The following is a 20,381-nucleotide window of genomic DNA, read 5'->3' as shown; positions in this document are numbered from 1 at the left end:
AACAGGTTTCTAAAAAGGTGGAGCCTCAGGGAGCTGAGGATCAGGGCCTAAGAAGCCCTGCACATCCGAGTCGCTGTGCTCGTGTTGCCCGGCGCGTGATGGCTGGCATAGGCCTTCCACTGTGTCCAACTCCGAGACGCAGTCGCCGGAGATCTGCTCTGGAATAACAGCATCACTCTGTACGAGCAGGATGGTGTGAGCAGCATCCCCTTTTATTTTTTCTTTCAGCCTTTTTCGGTTTCAGTTGGTGTCATTTTGGCAACTGTTGACTGACAAGGATATTTCCAGTTTAAGCAACGTCTTCCAGTCTTGCTTTCAGACCCCCCCACCACCCACTCCCGATCTTTTCTTTCATTTCATTTTTCTTTTTCCGAGATTTGTGGACTTTTGCCAAGCCCTATTTCATGCATGTCCACTGGGGGCAGGTTCAACTTTGACGATGGGGGGTCTTACTGTGGCGGGTGGGACGAAGGCAAGGCCCATGGCCACGGCATCTGCACGGGGCCCAAAGGCCAGGGCGAGTACGCCGGTGCGTGGAGCCATGGTTTTGAGGTCCTGGGTGTGTATACGTGGCCCAGTGGCAACACCTTCCAGGGCACGTGGGCACAGGGCAAACGCCACGGCATCGGTGTGGAGAACAAGGGCAAGTGGGTTTACAAGGGGGAGTGGACGCATGGATTTAAGGGGCGTTACGGAGTGCGGGAGAGCACCGGGGCCAGCGGCAAGTATGAGGGCACGTGGAACAACGGACTGCAGGATGGATATGGGACCGAGACCTACTCAGATGGAGGTAAGCATGAGATTCTTGTTTATCTGGATGTACTGGCAAATAGAGTTACTGAGTTAATCATACAGGAATAGTTTTGCTACATCCAATAAAATTTCCATAATGCCCCGCCCCCCAATTCGAAATATCGTCAAATCTTAATATAGCAATCAAGTGTTGGAGCAGCTGTAACTAGTTTAGCATAAATGCCAAACATTGCTAGCCAAGTAACATTTCGACATTTGTACAGTTTTCATAAATTAGACAAATAAGTTTGTTTTAAAATGTGGCCTATACGTACAACTCCACCTTCAGACTTTAGGTCACGACGCCTACCTGAGTCTGATGCTCTGGAGCTTCAAGACGGAGCTACAACGGAACTCCATAAAGTCTTTTACACCAATACAGAAATGTAGCAATGCAGATTTAATGTGCAGTGTTAAACTGGAGGCATTACGTGTTAGCTACATTACACTTGTAGTCTAATTTTCACCTGAAATATTGCTTTTAGGTCCAGTATATGGTCAAAAGTTTGTGTACACCTGACCATCACACCCAGATGTGCTTGTTGAACATCCTGTTGTAGATTTAGTCCCTGTTTGCATCATCATGCTGGAACAGATTTGGGCCTTTTAGTTCCAGTGAAGGGAAATTGTACCACTACAGCATACAGAGACGTTCGATATAACTGTCCGCTTCAACATTTGTGGCAATAGTTTAGGGTCCGGGACGAATTACAGATGGGTGTGAATGGCTACGTATACTGCGTAAAATATAATATCTACCTAATATCTATGTACATATTTGCAGACATGTTTAAAAAGCGGATGTACACACTGTTGCTAATTATATTTCATAAAAATTTAGCCACATTAGCAAAGCTAGTGAGGTACAAAAAAGACAGCACTGAGCTAAAATTAGCAGCTAACTAACTATCTGAGCAAATGTTAACATTACTTTTCTAGCACTAGCTACGGACCTGCTGCTAGCAATCCTGCTAGGATTTAGGAACGTATCTATTATGAAGTTTAAACTAGTATCTGGATGTGATTTAAAGTAAGAACAGACTAACAATATTTTTGGAGAAAAAGTGAAAAATAGATGTTCCAGCAACAAAAAATAGGACACATCAAATACACGTATTAAAGAGAAACAAGAGAAAGAATAGTAAAGTATGGTAGTATTTTACTGTTCAAAATTTTAAAATATATGATTTGAAAATTAGTTACCAACTTTGCTCTCTTAATATCAGAATCTATGACGTTAATTCTCTAAATGTTACAACTTTATTCAAGCATATTATTCACAATCATAGATTTTTATCTATTTTTTAAAAAGTGACATGAAAACACCATTGTGGTAAAGGAGCAAGCATTTTTGAGATTAAGCTTCAGTAAATTTTGACGATTTGCTTTGAAGAACTTTGTTTTCAAACATTTGGTTCTTACTTATTTACATCTTTCTGAGCATTCCTGTTTTATTTTACTTCTGATACTGAGTACATTTATTTATTTATTTATTTATTTATTTATTTTTCTGCTCTCCACAGTGATGCAGTGAAGTGAGATAGATTTAGCGGCCCATATTAAGGCCATTCGGAGCAGAGTGTGCGAGTGCGCTAACCAGAGAAAAAGGCAAAATTACGAATTTAGCAGAAACACAATGTAGTGAGGTCAGTCAGATTCACCCACATAAGTGAGTGTGTAACGAGGTCTCAGCACGACAGTGACCCTGGAGCAGAGCGCTGAAGCAAGAGAACATAAGTGACAGGGACTGATGTGTGTGTGTGTGTGTGTGAGTGAGAGAGAGACAGAGAAACAGAGAGTGAGAGAGAGAGAGTGTATCCGGAGTAGAGGCATATTTAGCCTGAGTTTATCAAACATGAAACAGCAGGGCTTTACACAACACCAGCACTCTAACTACACACACCCCACTCTAACTACAGACATGCACTCCACTCTAACTACAAACACACACCCCACTCTAACTACAGACATGCACTCCACTCTAACTACAAACACACCCCACTCTAACTACAGACACGCACTCCACTCTGGATAGAGACACGCACTCTGCTCTAAGGACAGACACGCACCCCACTCTCACTATAGACACGCACTCCGCTGTGGCTACAGACACGCACTCCGCTCTAACTACAGACACGCACTCCGCTCTAACTACAGACACGCACTCCGCTGTGGCTACAGACACGCACTCCGCTCTAACTACAGACACGCACTCCGCTCGGGCTACAGACACACACTCCGCTCTAACTACAGACACGCACTCCGCTCGGGCTACAGACACACACTCCGCTCTAACTGCAGACACGCACTCCGCTCGGGCTACAGACACGCACTCCGCTCGGGCTACAGACACGCACTCCGCTCGGGCTACAGACACGCACTCCGCTCGGGCTACAGGCACGCACTCCGCTCGGGCTACAGGCACGCACTCCGCTCGGGCTACAGGCACGCACTCCGCTCGGGCTACAGGCACGCACTCCGCTCGGGCTACAGGCACGCACTCCGCTCGGGCTACAGGCACGCACTCCGCTCGGGCTACAGGCACGCACTCCGCTCGGGCTACAGGCACGCACTCCGCTCGGGCTACAGGCACGCACTCCGCTCGGGCTACAGGCACGCACTCCGCTCGGGCTACAGGCACGCACTCTGCTGTGGCTACAGACACGCACTCTGCTGTGGCTACAGACACGCACTCCGCTGTTACTACAGACATGCTCTCTGCTCTGGATACAGACACGCAATCCGCTCGGGCTACAGGCACGCACTCCGCTCTGGCTACAGACACGCACTCCGCTCTGGCTACAGACACGCACTCCGCTCTGGATAGAGACACGCACTCTGCTCTAACGACAGACACGCACTCTGCTCTAACGACAGACACGCACTCTGCTCTAACGACAGACACGCACTCTGCTCTAACGACAGACACGCACTCTGCTCTAACGACAGACACGCACTCTGCTCTAACGACAGACACGCACTCTGCTCTAACGACAGACACGCACTCTGCTCTAACGACAGACACGCACTCTGCTCTAACGACAGACACGCACTCCGCTCGGGCTACAGACACGCACTCCGCTCGGGCTACAGACACGCACTCCGCTCGGGCTACAGACACGCACTCCGCTCGGGCTACAGACACGCACTCCGCTCGGGCTACAGACACGCACTCCGCTCTGGCTACAGACACGCACTCCGCTCTGGCTACAGACACGCACTCCGCTCTGGATAGAGACACGCACTCTGCTCTAACGACAGACACGCACTCTGCTCTAACGACAGACACGCACTCTGCTCTAACGACAGACACGCACTCTGCTCTAACGACAGACACGCACTCTGCTCTAACGACAGACACGCACTCTGCTCTAACGACAGACACGCACTCTGCTCTAACGACAGACACGCACTCTGCTCTAACGACAGACACGCACTCTGCTCTAACGACAGACACGCACTCTGCTCTAACGACAGACACGCACTCCGCTCGGGCTACAGACACGCACTCCGCTCGGGCTACAGACACGCACTCCGCTCGGGCTACAGACACGCACTCCGCTCGGGCTACAGACACGCACTCCGCTCGGGCTACAGACACGCACTCCGCTCTGGCTACAGACACGCACTCCGCTCTGGCTACAGACACGCACTCCGCTCTGGATAGAGACACGCACTCTGCTCTAACGACAGACACGCACTCTGCTCTAACGACAGACACGCACTCTGCTCTAACGACAGACACGCACTCTGCTCTAACGACAGACACGCACTCTGCTCTAACGACAGACACGCACTCTGCTCTAACGACAGACACGCACTCTGCTCTAACGACAGACACGCACTCTGCTCTAACGACAGACACGCACTCTGCTCTAACGACAGACACGCACTCCGCTCGGGCTACAGACACGCACTCCGCTCGGGCTACAGACACGCACTCCGCTCGGGCTACAGACACGCACTCCGCTCGGGCTACAGACACGCACTCCGCTCGGGCTACAGACACGCACTCCGCTCTATCTACAGACACGCACTCCGCTCTAACTACAGACACGCACTCCGCTCGGGCTACAGACACGCACTCCGCTCGGGCTACAGACACGCACTCCGCTCGGGCTACAGACACGCACTCCGCTCGGGCTACAGACACGCACTCCGCTCGGGCTACAGACACGCACTCCGCTCGGGCTTAAGACACGCACTCCGCTCGGGCTACAGACACGCACTCCGCTCTAACTACAGACACGCACTCCGCTCTAACTACAGACACGCACTCCGCTCTAACTACAGACACGCACTCCGCTCTGGCTACAGACACGCACTCCGCTCTGGCTACAGACACGCACTCCGCTGTGGCTACAGGCATGCACTATGCTCTGGCTACAGGCATGCACTCCGCTCAGGCTACAGGCAGGCACTCCACTCAGGCTACAGACCCGCACTCCGCTCTCGATAGAGACATGCAATCTGCTCTAACGACAGACACGCACCCCACTGTCACTACAGACACACACTTCGCTGTGGCTACAGACACGCACTCCACTATGGCTACAGACACGCACTCCGCTGTGGCTACAGACACACACTCTGCTCTCACTACAGACACGCACTCCGCTCTCACTACAGACACACACTCCGCTGTGGCTACAGGCACGCATTCCGCTCTAACTACAGACACGCACTCCGCTGTGGCTACAGACATGCACTCTGCTCTCACTACAGACACGCACTCCTCTCTCACTACAGACACGCACTCCGCTCTAACTACAGACACGCACTCCGCTGTGGCTACAGGCACACACCACGCTCTAGCTACAGGCACGCACTCCGCTCTAACTACAGACACTCACTCTGCTCTATCTACAGACACGCACTCCTCTCTGGCTACAGACACGCACTCCGCTCTCACTACAGACACGCACTCTGCTCGGCCTACAGACACGCACTCAGCTCGGCCTACAGACACGCACTCAGCTCGGCCTACGGACACGCACTCAGCTCGGCCTACGGACACGCACTCCGCTCTAACTGCAGACACGCACTCCGCTCTAACTGCAGACACGCACACCACTCTAACTGCAGACACTCACTCCACTCTAACTGCAGACACTCACTCCACTCTAACTGCAGACACTCACTGCGCTCTAACTGCAGACACGCACTCCGCTCTAACTGCAGATACTCACTCCGCTCTAACTGCAGACACGCACTCCGCTCTAACTGCAGACACTCACTCCGCTCTAACTGCAGACACGCACTCCGCTCTAACTGCAGACACTCACTCCACTCTAACTGCAGACACTCACTCCGCTCTAACTGCAGACACGCACTCCGCTCTAACTGCAGATACTCACTCCGCTCTAATTGCAGACACACACTCCGCTCTAACTGCAGACACTCACTCTGCCCTAACTACAGACACGCACTCCGCTCGGGCTACAGACACGCACTCTGCCCTTACTACAGACACGCACTCCGCTCGGGCTACAGACACGCACTCCGCTCGGGCTACAGACACGCACTCCGCTCGGGCTACAGACACGCACTCCGCTCGGGCTACAGACACGCACTCCGCTCGGGCTACAGACACGCACTCCGCTCGGGCTACAGACACGCACTCTGCCCTTACTACAGACACGCACTCCGCTCGGGCTACAGACACGCACTCCGCTCGGGCTACAGACACGCACTCCGCTCGGGCTACAGACACGCACTCCGCTCGGGCTACAGACACGCACTCCGCTCGGGCTACAGACACGCACTCCGCTCGGGCTACAGACACGCACTCCGCTCGGGCTACAGACACGCACTCCGCTCGGGCTACAGACACGCACTCCGCTCGGGCTACAGACACGCACTCCGCTCGGGCTACAGACACGCACTCCGCTCGGGCTACAGACACGCACTCCGCTCGGGCTACAGACACGCACTCCGCTCGGGCTACAGACACGCACTCCGCTCGGGCTACAGACACGCACTCCGCTCGGGCTACAGACACGCACTCCGCTCGGGCTACAGACACGCACTCTGCCCTTACTACAGACACGCACTCCGCTCGGGCTACAGACACGCACTCCGCTCGGGCTACAGACACGCACTCCGCTCGGGCTACAGACACGCACTCCGCTCGGGCTACAGACACGCACTCTGCCCTTACTACAGACACGCACTCCGCTCGGGCTACAGACACGCACTCCGCTCGGGCTACAGACACGCACTCCGCTCGGGCTACAGACACGCACTCCGCTCGGGCTACAGACACGCACTCCGCTCGGGCTACAGACACGCACTCCGCTCGGGCTACAGACACGCACTCCGCTCGGGCTACAGACACGCACTCCGCTCGGGCTACAGACACGCACTCCGCTCGGGCTACAGACACGCACTCCGCTCGGGCTACAGACACGCACTCCGCTCGGGCTACAGACACGCACTCCGCTCGGGCTACAGACACGCACTCCGCTCGGGCTACAGACACGCACTCCGCTCGGGCTACAGACACGCACTCCGCTCGGGCTACAGACACGCACTCCGCTCGGGCTACAGACACGCACTCTGCTCGGGCTACAGACACGCACTCTGCCCTTACTACAGACACGCACTCCGCTCGGGCTACAGACACGCACTCCGCTCGGGCTACAGACACGCACTCCGCTCGGGCTACAGACACGCACTCTGCTCGGGCTACAGACACGCACTCCGCTCGGGCTACAGACACGCACTCCGCTCGGGCTACAGACACGCACTCCGCTCTGGCTACAGACACGCACTCCGCTCTGGCTACAGACACGCACTCCGCTCTGGCTACAGACACGCACTCCGCTCTAGCTGCAGACACGCACTCCGCTCTAACTGCAGACACGCACTCCGCTCTAACTGCAGACACGCACTCCGCTATAACTGCAGACACGCACTCCGCTCTAACTGCAGACACGCACTCCGCTCTAACTCCAGACACTCACTCCGCTCTAACTTCAGACACACTCCGCTCTAAGTGCAGACATGCAATCCGCTCTAAATACAAACATGCACTCCGCTCTGCTCTAACTGCAGACACACTCCGCTCTAACTGCAGACACTCACTCCGCTCTAACTGCAGACACTCACTCCGCTCTAACTGCAGACACGCACTCCGCTCTAACTGCAGACACGCACTCCGCTCTAACTGCAGACACGCACTCCGCTCTAACTGCAGACACGCACTCCGCTCTAACTGCAGACACGCACTCCGCTCTTACTGCAGACACGCACTCCGCTCTAACTGCAGACACTCACTCCGCTCTAACTGCAGACACGCACTCCGCTCTAACTGCAGACACGCACTCCGCTCTAACTGCAGACACGCACTCCGCTCTAACTGCAGACACGCACTCCGCTCTAACTGCAGACACGCACTCCGCTCTAACTGCAGACACGCACTCCGCTCTAACTGCAGACACGCACTCCGCTCTAACTGCAGACACGCACTCCGCCCTTACTACAGACACGCACTCCGCCCTGGCTACAGACACGCACTCCGCTCTGGCTACAGACACGCACTCCGCTCTGGCTACAGACACGCACTCCGCTCTGGCTACAGACACGCACTCCGCTCTAACTGCAGACACGCACTCCGCTCTAACTGCAGACACGCACTCCGCTCTAACTGCAGACACGCACTCCGCTCTAACTGCAGACACGCACTCTGCCCTTACTACAGACACGCACTCCGCTCTGGCTACAGACACGCACTCCGCTCTGGCTACAGACACGCACTCCGCTCTGGCTACAGACACGCACTCCGCTCTGGCTACAGACACGGACTCCGCTCTGGCTACAGACACGGACTCCGCTCTGGCTACAGACACGCACTCCGCTCTGGCTACAGACACGCACTCCGCTCTAACTGCAGACACTCACTCCGCTCTAACTGCAGACACGCACTCCGCTCTGGTTACAGACACGCACTCCGCTCTGGCTACAGACACGCACTCCGCTCTGGCTACAGACACGCACTCCGCTCTGGCTACAGACACGCACTCCGCTCTAACTGCAGACACGCACTCCGCTCTAACTGCAGACACGCACTCCGCTCTAACTGCAGACACGCACTCCGCTCTAACTGCAGACACGCACTCCGCTCTAACTGCAGACACGCACTCCGCTCTAACTGCAGACACGCACTCCGCTCTAACTGCAGACACGCACTCCGCTCTAACTGCAGACACGCACTCCGCTCTAACTGCAGACACGCACTCCGCTCTAACTGCAGACACGCACTCCGCTCTAACTGCAGACACGCACTCCGCTCTAACTGCAGACACGCACTCCGCTCTAACTGCAGACACGCACTCCGCTCTAACTGCAGACACGCACTCCGCTCTAACTGCAGACACGCACTCCGCTCTAACTGCAGACACGCACTCCGCTCTAACTGCAGACACGCACTCCGCTCTAACTACAGACACTCACTCCGCTCTAACTTCAGACACACTCCGCTCTAAGTGCAGACATGCAATCCGCTCTAAATACAAACATGCACTCCGCTCTGCTCTAACTGCAGACACACACTCCGCTCTAACTGCAGACACGCACTCCGCTCTAACTGCAGACACTCACTCCGCTCTAACTGCAGACACTCACTCCACTCTAACTGCAGACACACAATCCGCTGTAACTGCAGACACGCACTCCGCTCTAACTGCAGACACGCACTCTGCTCTAACTGCAGACACGCACTCCCCTCTAACTGCAGACACACTCCGCTCTAAATGCAGACACACAATCTGCTCTAACTACAGACACGCACTCCGCTCTAACTGCAGACACGCACTCCGCTCTAACTGCAGACGCACTCCCCTCTAACTGCTGACGCACTCCCCTCTAACTGCTGACGCACTCCGCTCTAACTGCAGACACGCACTCCGCTCTAACTGCAGACACTCACTCCGCTCTAACTGCAGACACGCACTCCGCTCTAACTGCAGACACGCACTCCGCTCTAACTGCAGACACGCACTCCGCTCTAACTGCAGACACGCACTCCGCTCTAACTGCAGACACACTCCGCTCTAACTGCAGACACGCACTCCGCTCTAACTGCAGACACGCACTCCGCTCTAACTGCAGACACTCACTCTGCTCTTACTGCAGACACACTCCGCTCTTACTGCAGACACACTCCGCTCTAACTGCAGACACACACTCCCCTCTAACTGCAGACACACTCCGCTCTAACTGCAGACACGCACTCCGCTCTGACTGCAGACACTCACTCCGCTCTAACTGCAGACACGCACTCCGCTCTAACTGTAGACACTCACTCCGCTCTAACTGCAGACGCACTCCCCTCTAACTGCAGACGCACTCCCCTCTAACTGCTGACGCACTCCGCTCTAACTGCAGACACGCACTCCGCTCTAACTGCAGACACGCACTCCGCTCTAACTGCAGACACGCACTCCGCTCTAACTGCAGACACGCACTCCGCTCTAACTGCAGAGACGCACTCCGCTCTAACTGCAGACACACTCCGCTCTAACTGCAGACACTCACTCCGCTCCAACTGCAGACACTCACTCCGCTCTAACTGCAGACGCACTCCCCTCTAACTGCTGACGCACTCCGCTCTAACTGCAGACACGCACTCCGCTCTAACTGCAGACACGCACTCCGCTCTAACTGCAGACACACTCCGCTCTAACTGCAGACACTCACTCCGCTCCAACTGCAGACACGCACTCCGCTCTAACTGCAGACGCACTCCCCTCTAACTGCTGACGCACTCCGCTCTAACTGCAGACACACACTCCGCTCTAACTGCAGACACGCACTCCGCTCTAACTGCAGACACACTCCGCTCTAACTGCAGACACTCACTCCGCTCCAACTGCAGACACTCACTCCGCTCTAACTGCAGACGCACTCCCCTCTAACTGCTGACGCACTCCGCTCTAACTGCAGACACGCACTCCGCTCTAACTGCAGACACGCACTCCGCTCTAACTGCAGACACACTCCGCTCTAACTGCAGACACTCACTCCGCTCCAACTGCAGACACGCACTCCGCTCTAACTGCTGACGCACTCCCCTCTAACTGCTGACGCACTCCGCTCTAACTGCTGACGCACTCCGCTCTAACTGCAGACACACACTCCGCTCTAACTGCAGACACGCACTCCGCTCTAACTGCAGACACACTCCGCTCTAACTGCAGACACTCACTCCGCTCTAACTGCAGACACGCACTCCGCTCTAACTGCAGACACGCACTCCGCTCCAACTGCAGACACGCACTCCACTCCAACTGCAGACACGCACTCCGCTCCAACTGCAGACACGCACTCCGCTCCAACTGCAGACACGCACTCCGCTCCAACTGCAGACACGCACTCCGCTCCAACTGCAGACACGCACTCCGCTCCAACTGCAGACACGCACTCCGCTCCAACTGCAGACACGCACTCCGCTCCAACTGCAGACACGCACTCCGCTCCAACTGCAGACACGCACTCCGCTCCCACTGCAGACACGCACTCCGCTCCAACTGCAGACACGCACTCCGCTCCAACTGCAGACACGCACTCCGCTCCAACTGCAGACACGCACTCCGCTCTAACTGCAGACACGCACTCCGCTCTTACTGCAGACACGCACTCCGCTCTAACTGCAGACACGCACTCCGCTCTAACTGCAGACACGCACTCCGCTCTAACTGCAGACACGCACTCCGCTCTAACTGCAGACACGCACTCCGCTCTAACTGCAGACACGCACTCCGCTCTAACTGCAGACACGCACTCCGCTCTAACTGCAGACACGCACTCCGCTCTAACTGCAGACACGCACTCCGCTCTAACTGCAGACACGCACTCCGCTCTAACTGCAGACACGCACTCCGCTCTAACTGCAGACACGCACTCCGCTCTAACTGCAGACACTCACTCCGCTCTAACTGCAGACACGCACTCCGCTTTAACTGCAGACACGCACTCCGCTCTAACTGCAGACACGCACTCCCCTCTAACTGCAGACACGCACTCCCCTCTAACTGCAGACACGCACTCCGCTCTAACTGCAGACACGCACTCCGCTCTAACTGCAGACACTCACTCCGCTCTAACTGCAGACACGCACTCCGCTCTAACTGCAGACACACTCCGCTCTAACTGCAGACACGCACTCCGCTCTAACTGCAGACACTCACTCCGCTCTAACTGCAGACACGCACTCCGCTCTAACTGCAGACACTCACTCCGCTCTAACTGCAGACACGCACTCCGCTCTAACTGCAGACACGCACTCCGCTCTAACTGCAGACACGCACTCCGCTCTAACTGCAGACACGCACTCCGCTCTAACTGCAGACACGCACTCCGCTCTAACTGCAGACACGCACTCCGCTCTAACTGCAGACACGCACTCCGCTCTTACTGCAGACACGCACTCCGCTCTTACTGCAGACACTCACTCCGCTCTAACTGCAGACACACTCCGCTCTAACTGCAGACACTCACTCCGCTCTAACTGCAGACACGCACTCCGCTCTAACTGCAGACACTCACTCCGCTCTAACTGCAGACACTCACTCCGCTCTAACTGCAGACACGCACTCCGCTCTAACTGCAGACACGCACTCCGCTCTAACTGCAGACACACTCCGCTCTAACTGCAGACACTCACTCCGCTCTAACTGCAGACACGCACTCCGCTCTAACTGCAGACACTCACTCCGCTCTAACTGCAGACACTCACTCCGCTCTAACTGCAGACACGCACTCCGCTCTAACTGCAGACACGCACTCCGCTCTAACTGCAGACACGCACTCCGCTCTAACTGCAGACACGCACTCCGCTCTAACTGCAGACACGCACTCCGCTCTAACTGCAGACACTCACTCCGCTCTAACTGCAGACACTCACTCCGCTCTAACTGCAGACACGCACTCCGCTCGAACTGCAGACACGCACTCTCCTCTAATTACACCCACGCACTCCTCTGTAACACCAAAAAACACTCGCTGTAACAACAGTACACACTCCTCTCGAGCTACAGACACACTCTGCAGTAACACCAAAACACACTCTGCAGTAACATCAAAACACACTCTGCAGTACCACCAAAACACACTCTGCGGTAACGCCAAAACACACTCCGCTGTAACGCCAAAACACACTCCGCTGTAACGCCAAAACACACTCCGCAATAATGCCAAAACACACTCTGCAGTAACGCCAAAACACCCTCCGCAGTAACACCAAAACCCACTCCGTAGTAACACCAAGACACACTCCGCAGTAACGCCAAAACACACTCTGCAGTAACGCCAAAACACACTCTACAGTAACGCCAAAACACACTCCGCAGTAACACCAAAACCCACTCCGTAGTAACACCAAAACACACTCCGCAGTAATGCCAAAACACACTCCCCAGTAACACCAAAACACACTCCGCAATAATGCCAAAACACACTCCGCAGTAACGCCAAAACACACTCAGCAGTAACACCAAAACACACTCTGCAGTGATGCCAAAACACTCCGCTGTAACACCAAAACACACTCCACTGTAACGCCAAAACACACTCTGCAGTAACACCAAAACACACTCCTCTGTAACGCCAAAACACACTCTGCTGTAACACCAAAACACACTCTGCAGTAACACCACAACACACTCTGCAGTAACGCCAAAACACACTCCGCTGTAATGCCAAAACACACTTTGCAGTAACACCAAAACACACTTTGCAGTAACACCAAAACACACTCCGCTGTAACGCCAAAACAAACTTCACTGTAACACCAAAACACACTTTGCAGTAACACCAAAACACACTCCGCTGTAACGCCAAAACACACTCTGCTGTAACACCAAAACACACTCTGCAGTAACACCACAACACACTCTGCAGTAACGCCAAAACACACTCCGCTGTAATGCCAAAACACACTTTGCAGTAACACCAAAACACACTTTGCAGTAACACCAAAACACACTCCGCTGTAATGCCAAAACACACTTTGCAGTAACACCAAAACACACTTTGCAGTAACACCAAAACACACTCCGCTGTAACGCCAAAACAAACTTCACTGTAACACCAAAACACACTCTGCAGTAACACCAAAACACACTCTGCAGTAACACCACAACACACTCTGCAGTAACGCCAAAACACACTCCTCTGTAACGCCAAAACACACTCTGCTGTAACACCAAAACACACTCTGCAGTAACACCAAAACACACTCCTCTGTAACGCCAAAACACACTCTGCTGTAACACCAAAACACACTCTGCAGTAACACCAAAACACACTCCTCTGTAACACCAAAACACACTCTGCAGTAACACCAAAACACACTCCTCTGTAACGCCAAAACACACTCTGCTGTAACACCAAAAAAACTCTGCAGTAACACCACAACACACTCTGCAGTAACGCCAAAACACACTCCGCTGTAATGCCAAAACACACTTTGCAGTAACACCAAAACACACTTTGCAGTAACACCAAAACACACTCCGCTGTAATGCCAAAACACACTCTGCTGTAACACCAAAACACACTTTGCAGTAACACCAAAACACACTCCGCTGTAATGCGAAAACAAACTCTGCTGTAATGCCAAAACACACTTTGCAGTAACACCAAAACACACTCCGCAGTAACACCAAAACATACTCCACTGTAACACCAAAACAAACTTCACTGTAACGCCAAAACACACTCTGCAGTAACACCACAACACACTCTGCAGTAACACCAAAACACACTCTGCGGTAACGCCAAAACACACTCCGCTGTAATGCCAAAACACACTCTGCTGTAACACCAAAACACACTCTGCAGTAACACCACAACACACTCTGCAGTAACGCCAAAACACACTCTGCTGTAACACCAAAACATACTCCACAGTAACGCCAAAACACACTCTGCTGTAAGACCAAAACGTACTCCACAGTAACGACAAAACACACTCTGCTGTAACACAAAAACACAATCCACTGTAACACCAAAACACACTCCGCAGTAACGCCAAAACACACTTTGCAGTAACATTAAAACACACTTTGCAGTAACGCCAAAACACACTCCACAGTAACACCAAAACAGACTCCACTTTAACGCCAAAACACACTCTGCTGTAACGCCAAAACACACTCCACAGTAACACCAAAACACACTTTGCAGTAACATTAAAACACACTTTGCAGTAACGCCAAAACACACTCCACAGTAACACCAAAACAGACTCCACTTTAACGCCAAAACACACTCCACAGTAACACCAAAACACACTCCGCAGTAACACCAAAACACACTCCGCAGTAACACCAAAACACACTCCGCAGTAACACCAAAACACACTCCGCAGTAACACCAAAACACACTCCACTGTAACGCCAAAACACACTCTGCTGTAACTCCAAAACCCACTCTGATGTAACGCCAAAAACCACTCTGTAGTAACACCAAAATACACTCCACATTAATGCCAAAACACACTCAGCTGTAACACCAAAACATACTCCACAGTAATGCCAAAACCCACTCTGCTGTAACACCAAAACATACTCCACAGTAACGACAAAACACACTCTGCTGTAACACCAAAACATACTCCACAGTAACGCCAAAACACACTGTGCTGGAACACCAAAACATACTCCACAGTAACGACAAAACACACTGTGCTGTAACACCAAAACATACTCCACAGTAACGACAAAACACACTCTGCCGTAACACAAAAACACTCTCCGCTGCCACGCCAAAACACACTTCACAGTAACGCCAAGACACACTCCACATTAATGCCAAAACACACTCAGCTGTAACACCAAAACATACTCCACAGTAATGCCAAAACCCACTCTGCTGTAACACCAAAACATACTCCACAGTAACGACAAAACACACTCTGCTGTAACACCAAAACATACTCCACAGTAACGCCAAAACACACTCTGCTGTAACACCAAAACATACTCCACAGTAACGCCAAAACACACTCTGCTGTAACACCAAAACATACTCCACAGTAACGCCAAAACACACTCTGCTGTAACACCAAAACATACTCCACAGTAACGCCAAAACACACTCTGCTGTAACACCAAAACATACTCCACAGTAACGCCAAAACACACTCTGCTGTAACACCAAAACATACTCCACAGTAACGACAAAACACACTCTGCTGTAACACAAAAACACACTCCGCTGCCACGCCAAAACACACTTCACAGTAACGCCAAGACACACTCCACAGTAACGCCAAAACACACTCCGTTGTAACGCCAAAACTCTCTCCGCTGTAATGCCAAAACACACTCCGCTGTAACGCCAAAACACACTCTGCTGTAACACCAAAACATACTCCACAGTATCACCAAAATTACACTCCACAGTAACACCAAAACACACTCCGCAGTAACGCCAAAACACACTTTGCAGTAACATTAAAACACACTTTGCAGTAACACCAAAACACACTCCACAGTAACACCAAAACAGACTCCACTTTAACGCCAAAACACACTCCACAGTAACACCAAAACACACTCCGCAGTAACACCAAAACACACTCCACTGTAACGCCAAAACACACTCTGCTGTAACGCCAAAACCCACTCCGATGTAACGCCAAAAACCACTCTGTAGTAACACCAAAATACACTCCACATTAATGCCAAAACACACTCAGCTGTAACACCAAAACATACTCCACAGTAACGCCAAAACACACTCTGCTGTAACACCAAAACATACTCCACAGTAACGACAAAACACACTCTGCTGTAACACAAAAACACACTCCGCTGCCACGCCAAAACACACTTCACAGTAACGCCAAGACACACTCCACAGTAACGCCAAAACACACTCCGTTGTAACGCCAAAACTCTCTCCGCTGTAATGCCAAAACACACTCTGCTGTAACGCCAAAACACACTTTGCAGTAACATTAAAACACACTTTGCAGTAACGCCAAAACACACTCCACAGTAACACCAAAACCCACTCTGTAGTAACACCAAAACACACTCTACAGTAACACCAAGACACACTCCGCTGTAACACCAAAACACACTTTGCTGTAACACCAAAACACACTTTGCTGTAACACCAAAACACACTTTGCTGTAACACCAAAACACACTCTACAGTAACACCAAAACACACTCCACTGTAACGCCAAAACACACTCTACAGTAACGCCAAAACACACTCTACAGTAAGACCAAAACACACTCTACAGTAACGCCAAAACACACTCTGCTGTAACGCCAAAACACACTCTACAGTAACACCAAAACACACTCCACAGTAACGCCAAAACACACTCTACAGTAACACCAAACCACACTCTACAGTAACGCCAAAACACACTCCGCTGTAACACCAAAACACACTCCGCTGTAACACCAAAACACACTCTACAGTAACACCAAAACACACTCTACAGTAACGCCAAAACACACTCTACAGTAACGCCAAAACACACTCTACAGTAACACCAAAACACACTCTACAGTAACACCAAAACACACTCTACAGTAACGCCAAAACACACTCTACAGTAAGGCCAAAACACACTCCGCTGTAACACCAAAACACACTCTACAGTAACGCCAAAACACACTCTACAGTAACGCCAAAACACACTCCGCTGTAACGCCAAAACACACTCCGCTGTAACACCAAAACACACTCCGCTGTAACACCAAAACACACTCTACAGTAACGCCAAAACACACTCTACAGTAACACCAAAACACACTCTACAGTAACACCAAAACACACTCTACAGTAACGCCAAAACACACTCTACAGTAACGCCAAAACACACTCTACAGTAACACCAAAACACACTCTACAGTAACGCCAAAACACACTCTACAGTAATGCCAAAACACACTCTACAGTAACGCCAAAACACACTCCACTGTAACGCCAAAACACACTCTACAGTAACACCAAAACACACTCCACAGTAACGCCAAAACACACTCTACAGTAACACCAAAACACACTCTACAGTAACGCCAAAACACACTCTACAGTAACACCAAAACACACTCCGCTGTAACACCAAAACACACTCTACAGTAACACCAAAACACACTCTACAGTAACGCCAAAACACACTCTACAGTAACACCAAATCACACTCTACAGTAACAGCAAAACACACTCCACTGTAACGCCAAAACACACTCTACAGTAACGCCAAAACACACTCTACAGTAACACCAAAACACACTCTACAGTAACGCCAAAACACACTCTACAGTAACGCCAAAACACACTCTACAGTAACGCCAAAACACACTCTACAGTAACGCCAAAACACACTCTACAGTAACGCCAAAACACACTCTACAGTAACGCCAAAACACACTCCGCTGTAACGCCAAAACACACTCTACAGTAACGCCAAAACACACTCTACAGTAACGCCAAAACACATTCTACAGTAACGCCAAAACACACTCTACAGTAACACCAAAACACACTCTACAGTAACACCAAAACACACTCTACAGTAACACCAAAACACACTCTACATTAACGCCAAAACACACTCCACAGTAACACCAAAACCCACTCTATAGTAACACCAAAACACACTCCACAGTAATGCCAAAACACACTCTGCTGTAACATCAAAACACACTCTGCAGTAACGCCAAAACACAATCCACAGTAACACCAAAACACACTCCGCAGTAATGCCAAAACACACTTTGCAGTAACACTAAAAAACACTCCACAGTAACACCAAAACCCACTCTGTAGTAACACCAAAACACACTCCACAGTAATGCCAAAACACGCTCCGCTGTAACGCCAAAACACACTCTACAGTAACACCAAAACACACTCTACAGTAACGCCAAAACACACTCTACAGTAACACCAAAACACACTCCGCTGTAACACCAAAACACACTCTACAGTAACACCAAAACACACTCTACAGTAACGCCAAAACACACTCCACTGTAACGCCAAAACACACTCTACAGTAACACCAAAACACACTCTACAGTAACGCCAAAACACACTCTACAGTAACACCAAAACACACTCCGCTGTAACACCAAAACACACTCTACAGTAACACCAAAACACACTCTACAGTAACGCCAAAACACGCTCCGCTGTAACGCCAAAACACACTCTACAGTAACACCAAAACACACTCTACAGTAACGCCAAAACACACTCTACAGTAACACCAAAACACACTCCGCTGTAACACCAAAACACACTCTACAGTAACACCAAAACACACTCTACAGTAACGCCAAAACACACTCCACTGTAACGCCAAAACACACTCTACAGTAACACCAAAACACACTCTACAGTAACACCAAAACACACTCTACATTAACGCCAAAACACACTCCACAGTAATGCCAAAACACACTCTGCTGTAACATCAAAACACACTCTGCTGTAACGCCAAAACACACTTTGCAGTAACACTAAAAAACACTCCACAGTAACACCAAAACCCACTCTGTAGTAACACCAAAACACACTCCACAGTAATGCCAAAACACGCTCCGCTGTAACGCCAAAACACACTCTACAGTAACGCCAAAACACACTCTACAGTAACACCAAAACACACTCCGCTGTAACACCAAAACACACTCTACAGTAACACCAAAACACACTCTACAGTAACGCCAAAACACACTCTACAGTAACACCAAATCACACTCTACAGTAACAGCAAAACACACTCCACTGTAACGCCAAAACACACTCTACAGTAACGCCAAAACACACTCTACAGTAACACCAAAACACACTCTACAGTAACGCCAAAACACACTCTACAGTAACGCCAAAACACACTCTACAGTAACGCCAAAACACACTCTACAGTAACGCCAAAACACACTCTACAGTAACGCCAAAACACACTCCGCTGTAACGCCAAAACACACTCTACAGTAACGCCAAAACACACTCTACAGTAACGCCAAAACACATTCTACAGTAACGCCAAAACACACTCTACAGTAACACCAAAACACACTCTACAGTAACACCAAAACACACTCTACAGTAACACCAAAACACACTCTACATTAACGCCAAAACACACTCCACAGTAACACCAAAACCCACTCTATAGTAACACCAAAACACACTCCACAGTAATGCCAAAACACACTCTGCTGTAACATCAAAACACACTCTGCAGTAACGCCAAAACACAATCCACAGTAACACCAAAACACACTCCGCAGTAATGCCAAAACACACTTTGCAGTAACACTAAAAAACACTCCACAGTAACACCAAAACCCACTCTGTAGTAACACCAAAACACACTCCACAGTAATGCCAAAACACGCTCCGCTGTAACGCCAAAACACACTCTACAGTAACACCAAAACACACTCTACAGTAACGCCAAAACACACTCTACAGTAACACCAAAACACACTCCGCTGTAACACCAAAACACACTCTACAGTAACACCAAAACACACTCTACAGTAACGCCAAAACACACTCCACTGTAACGCCAAAACACACTCTACAGTAACACCAAAACACACTCT

General features: G+C 51.1%; 1 protein-coding gene across 1 annotated transcript in view; it reads left to right on the top strand.

The window, feature by feature from the left end:
* The first annotated feature begins 408 nt into the window (after window positions 1-408).
* The window catches only part of jph3b (junctophilin 3b), a 97,908-nt gene continuing 77,935 nt past the window's right edge, over window positions 409-20,381 (top strand). The window contains exon 1 of the mRNA XM_060927113.1: window positions 409-790. Within this exon, the coding sequence (XP_060783096.1) occupies window positions 409-790 (382 nt within the window). The remainder of the gene's footprint in view (window positions 791-20,381) is intronic.

The sequence above is a fragment of the Neoarius graeffei genome, chromosome 8 (genome assembly GCF_027579695.1).
Source record: "Neoarius graeffei isolate fNeoGra1 chromosome 8, fNeoGra1.pri, whole genome shotgun sequence".
Taxonomy (NCBI): Eukaryota; Metazoa; Chordata; class Actinopteri; order Siluriformes; family Ariidae; genus Neoarius; species Neoarius graeffei.
The sequence above is the reverse complement of the archived record's forward strand: the minus strand, read 5'-3'. Positions and strand labels throughout refer to the sequence as shown.